This window comes from Lycium barbarum, chromosome 9 (genome assembly GCF_019175385.1).
Source record: "Lycium barbarum isolate Lr01 chromosome 9, ASM1917538v2, whole genome shotgun sequence".
NCBI lineage: Eukaryota > Viridiplantae > Streptophyta > Magnoliopsida > Solanales > Solanaceae > Lycium > Lycium barbarum.
Genome location: NC_083345.1, coordinates 35,594,175 through 35,600,064, shown reverse-complemented (window position 1 = coordinate 35,600,064; position 5,890 = coordinate 35,594,175). Strand labels below are relative to the sequence as shown.

The 5,890-nt window shown below is 35.5% G+C and overlaps 1 protein-coding gene across 1 annotated transcript; it reads left to right on the top strand.

Annotated features, from left to right (window-relative positions):
* Positions 1 to 2,445: 2,445 nt before the first annotated feature.
* Positions 2,446 to 3,400, top strand: LOC132611255 (uncharacterized). Its single transcript, XM_060325674.1, has one exon. It carries the CDS (start codon positions 2,669 to 2,671, stop codon positions 3,320 to 3,322), a length of 654 nt encoding a protein of 217 aa, XP_060181657.1. The 5' UTR covers positions 2,446 to 2,668; the 3' UTR covers positions 3,323 to 3,400.
* Positions 3,401 to 5,890: the final 2,490 nt, after the last annotated feature.

Here is a 5,890-nt window from a genome sequence, read left to right as displayed (position 1 = left end):
AAATACAAAGATAAAAATGGCCGACAAGTTTGGCCGACAAAGAAAAAGAAAAGGCTATTTTTAATAAAGTAAAACTACAATAATTAAATAAAACAAATTATTTTGCTTTATTAAAGCTATGCTTTTATAAAAGCTGATTTTTTGTGGAGGGGTCCATCTTATCACTTCTTTTTGGCCTTGCCTTTTTCCCTAATTCTGCGAATTGCTTGGGCATGATCATGAGTCCATGGTTTTGGAATCTTTTTTAATCTATCATATAAAATAGATATATCTTTTGCTAAATCTTTATAAAATGGTGAAATATAATTTAAGCTTCCAAGAAATCATTGAAGCTGAGTCTTATCAGTAATAATATCAGGAAATTTAGAAGCAAATTCTATACTTCTATTAATAGGAATAATTTTCCCTTTTTCAATATCATAAAAATTTATAAAGGGAAAATACATAAACTCCCCCCCCCCCCCCTTCAACGTATACTCGGATTAATTATGATGCACCCAACCTTTGCGGGCGACCTATTACCCCCCTGGCCTTATCTTCAATGAACTTCCATCAGCACTTCAGATTGATCTTGAGATTTTTATACCATTTTTTGGCTGAGGTGGCACCAAAAAAAAATTGATGCTCAGTTGCACAGTGGAGAGTGTTGCACACTCTCCGCCACATTGGTGCCACGTCACTGCCACTTGTTAAAGCTACTAATTGCAATTTATTTTTCTCTTTCTTCTTCTTTCTCCTCAACCACCCCCGCCGCCACCACACCGCCGCCATGATTGAACATAGCCCAGTTCGTGAAATCATGGGTAGTTCGTGCTATTTCTACATTGTTGTTAAATTTCATTCCCCATGAAATTTAACAAATGGCAAAAGGAGCGGGTTGGACAATTTTCATGAAATTTAACAAACAACAATTTCCATTGTTGTTAAATTCCAGTCCATGATTGAACATAGCCCAGAAAGGAAGAAATTGCACAGTTTGTCCTTCAAATGGCAATTTCTTCAAATGGGTGGGGCAAGAGGAGCGGGTTGGGGGTGGAGGGGGGGGGGGGGAGTAGCAACAACAGAAAAATGAAGAAATTGTACAATCTCGAGGTTGGGGGGGGGGGGGGGGGTTAAATGAAGAAGAAGAAGAAGAAGGGGGGTTTATGATGAAATACAATGTGTGTGTTAATGGAGGAAGAAAATGGGTTGAATGTTTCTTGAAAATAAGCTCTTTATGATTGATGATTAAATTTAATGTGTGTGTTAATGGAGGAAGAAAATGTGTTGAATGTGTGTGTGCTAACGGAGGAAGAAAATGGGTTGAATGTGTGTGTGTGTGTTAATGGAGGAAGAAAATGGGTTGATGGATTTCTTGAAATGAAAGAAAAAGAAGGGTTTAGTGATGAAGAAGACAAAATTAATGGTTAATTAGTGTAAATATAATTAATAAAAGAAAAATAAATGAAAAAAAAAGAAAAAAAAGTGGCTTTAACAAGTGGCAGTGACGTGGCATCAATGTGGCGGAGAGTGTGCAACACTCTCCACTGTGCAACTGGGCATCAATTTTTTTTGGTGCCACGTCAGCCAAAAAATGATACAAAAATGCAGAAAAAATAAGGCCAGGGGAATAATAGGTCGCTCGCTAAAATTAGATGCGTGATAATTAATCCGAGTATACGTGAGATTTTTTATGTATTTTCCCAATTTATAAACGTACAAAGCTTCAGTGTCGCCATGGCAGCAAAAGAAACAAATGAAAGGCATTGGGTGCATGGGATTAATGTCACACAAAAGGCGTGTGTCATCTTCGACCGACCCATTCCCAAGCTTGTGCCATTGCTCGATCTGCCCAATCCATGCGCATGCCACCTTTTCATTCCACGCATCTTACTTATGTCCATTTAAAACAATCAATTTTTTATGACAAAATTACAGAGCATAATATTAATACTCGATTTACTCCTCTTATAAACCACTTAAACAAATTAAGTACAATAATTTATAAGCAGAAAAATGCAGGAATAACATCTTTTTATTTCATTTTAATGCTTTTTATTACTCTTTCTGCCGTAATTTAGATGTGACACTTTTTGCTTTTCAAGATTCAAACTTCTTAATTTTGACCTTTAGATATAAAACTTTTTAATTTCTTTGAAATAAAATTTACATTTAAAAACTACGCAAAGCATATTATAAGTTACGGTTAATAATTCAAAATATATAAAGAAATTAGAATTAAAAAATAATAATTCGTTTGATTCTCAAAATTCAAATATCATGGCATATTATTTATTTTCCATATTTTAAACGCGTGAAAAATACATTAAATCTAAATTTGACTCATGGGAAAATAGAGGAATGTGAGAATAGTCAATTGTGTCCGCACCTATTATTGCTTGTTCGTAGCAATTTCTTACTCGTATCAATTTGCTTTAGCGTGTACTTCCAATTCTAAATACATTAAGAACACGACCCTTTAAAAGGGTGAGGCTTTTTCTTATTTAAATAAATGTAAGTACGTAACTTCCCAAAAACCAAACTAATCCCTCTTGTTTCGGAACATCAAATCTGAATCCACTCTTACTTATCCCCCAAATCCCCTTTTGCTCTATTAAATTCCGGGAAAACAACTTTTTTCTGTTATACAGATTCATCATTCAACAGTTTTCCCGGAAAATCTGCCAATATGGCATCGTTAAAGATTCATCCCACAACCCATTCATTCATTCATGTAAACAAATCCAATCCAATTCTTGATTTTAACACCAACACTTCTCTAAGGGTGTCTTCTCATCGTGTTTCTGCTTCTCTGTCTCTATCAAATCCACTTTCTAAATCAGGCGGAGTTATCAAAGATGATGATAAAAAAACGGAAAGTGTAATATCAGGAAAGATTGACGAATGGATGAAGGAATCAATGGTGGATATAATCAAGAACTTAAAGGAGGCGCCTTTGTTAGTACATGTATACGACGATAACGGAAAAGGTGAAGTGAAAATCAAGACAGAAAAAGCAAAAGTAGAAGATTGGCCTGTGGTGAAGAATGAATGGGAAAGTGGAAAGAAAAGATCTCCTGATGGTCTTATATTTGTTGGAGAACTGGGAACTATGGAAGAGAAAATTAAAGTTGGAGAGGATGAAGGGATAACGAAAGCATGGGGAGTTGTTGTACAAGGTAAAGGGGTTGAATGTTCACCAGCTTGTTATTTGTTGAAGACAAGTAGAGTTGGTGCTGGATTTGGAATGGGATTGTTTAGTACTCATTTCTGTTTAGCAAGAGTGCAGAATTTTAGGGATAGTGCTCTTGTTCAGTTTAAAAATTCTTGGTTGTTGCAATGACTCTGATCAATTTCCTGATTACAACTAAGATTGTGGAAATGTAAAGATAATAATAGTATTAATGGATTGTTCTCTCAAGGGATTGATGCATTTTAATTCAAAATTGTTGCTGTTTCAATTTGTTTGTCTTATTTTTCTTTTTAAATCATTTAAAAAAAAATCCTTTCCTTTTTTTCTTTTTCTTTTAGCAACTCCTTCGTTCCAATTTTTCATATGGCATGTTTAAGATCACAAGAATAAAGAAAATTTTGATACTTTTTACATATTTTTAACTTAAGACCAAGAGATTTATAGGTCTTTTTACTTTCTTAAATTTCGTATCAAATCAAAATCAAACAAATAAATTGAAATACCAAACAAATAAATTGAAATACAACGAATATTTGATTTGCATGTTCCATAATTTACTGGAAGATCATTAAAGGAGATGTTTTGTTGAGTAATGTAAAAAAGAGGCTCATTCTAAACGTGTATCGCAAGGCCTGGAGATCGTTGGCTATCTTTATTTATGACTTTCGCCCATGTGTTGTTCAAGAAACTGTGAATATAATAATATAAGTAACATGTCTACCTTTCTTCTTATTTTCCCTAGCTTAATTAGGATTCTACCAAGATATTAATAAGTTGGATGATGTCCAAGTACATAATCTTTAACGACTAACGATAATGATCAAGGATTCTTAGTAACAATTTCAAGTTCAAACAGTAATGTGTGTGTGTATATACATATATAAAGCTATTCCTCGAACACAAATCATAATTTGATCCGACTTTTACCAAGTTCGAACAAATGTCATAATCAACTTCGGTGCAATCCGGTCACTGCTTGTACATTGAACTTGGCACATGATAATATACAAAATAAATAGATATGTTCATCGTTGGGCCATCACTGTTTACACGGAAAATAGTTACAGTTGAATTTATATTCGTGGTCAAGGACACGTGTATCAATATGACCGAAATAATGAGAAAAATAACAATAGAACATAATATGAACGAAATGTAATTGAAAACAAGGAGTTAGAGTAGCCTGAGCCTTGGAGAAGCCTTTGAGTTGGAGTCTCCGGGCAAGCGAACAATCAGAACTTTGCTTAACTGAACAAGAGCAATTTAAACTAAGAGCAAGGTATTTCCTGAATATAGTTTTAGATGTCTTACAATAGAATGAGTACCTCTATCTATACTAGAGCTATGGGGTACAAATTTCATGAATCATGCCCTCTTAATTACCAGTATTAATGTTGCAATAAAAGGTAATAAAGGGTAATAGAGCCTAACACAGGCTAATAAAGGATGGAGGAACTTGAGGTCTTCTGTAACGGTCACCTCTTAAATAACGTTTGACAGGTGAGTTGTAACGACCCACTAGGTCGTAATGGGGGGCTGACTTAGAAAACTAGACATCCGTTGAGAATTCCGAGGCCGCGAGTAAGTTCGTAGCGTGTTTTTATGTATATGTGCATGTATGATTTGCGTTTGTAGGGCCTTGGATTGGTGTTGGGATTTTGGGTGAAAATTGGTGGAAAAATCTGAGCTACTGGTCAAAATGGACCGCTGCAGTAGGTGTGGGACCGCTGTAGCGGGTCCGTCATAGGGGGGCTAGGCTCGCCACCGCGGTGAGCCGGGGATTAAATGAGGTCAACCATAGCGGGAGGTTTTCAGCTATAGCAAGACCGCTGCAGCGGTTGACGGGAGGCAGAATCAGCGTTTTATATTCTTTATTCCGAACCCATTCCCCATACAACTCCAAAACAGTTTCCAAGAACTCCTGTGGTGAAATTCTAAGGCTAGGGCTAAAACACTTTTGAAGGGTAAGTCTCAACCCTTCACTTTGTTCATTCCATCATATTGTTAGGTTCCACGATTAGTTAAAGGTTCTCTAATGGTAAATGAAAGGATAGAACCCTAAGAAGTTGCGAACCCTTGAATAAATGAATGAGTTATTGATTTTATTGTTGTTTAATCATCTAGGAGTATAGATTATCACTCCCTAGGATGAGAATTTGATTATTAAATGATGAGAATGGTGTATTAAGACTTAGGGTTTCATAAAGATGGTAACTTTAGCATAAAAGCTACTTGTAAAAGGGTTGAATTGATTAGCAAACCCATGAATGGGAATAGTATGATGGTTGAGGTTGGTTTTATGATGAATTCACCCTTAGTGATAGTTCACCCATTTGAAAAGGGTAGAAGTAGTTGGGTTCTCTTCCCTAATTGTTGTTTGTTTGAGTAGATAATCCATTACTCGCGTAGCGTTATGATTGATAGACTTTGAACATTCTGAAGCTTTGCGAAAGGGAAAAGCTATTGCGAAGTGATTGCATTGTTCTAGTTCGGCTTTGAGGTAGGTCACGGTCTACTTGAGTTAAACTTTGATTAGTTGATTACATATGTTATGAAATTGATAGAAGAAGCATGATTAGGGCTTCAGACATAAAGTGTGGTTGGAAATTACTAAGTTTGACATTGATTGATTTGTTATGTGATGAACTATTATGATATGATAAAGAAGGAGTTAATGAATACTCATTGTCACAACCCAACCTGAGAGCCATGACAAGC

Bases quoted from the DNA above. Each gene is read 5' to 3' on its own strand.
- LOC132611255 (XM_060325674.1), top strand. From the start codon at position 2,669: ATGGCATCGTTAAAGATTCATCCCACAACCCATTCATTCATTCATGTA.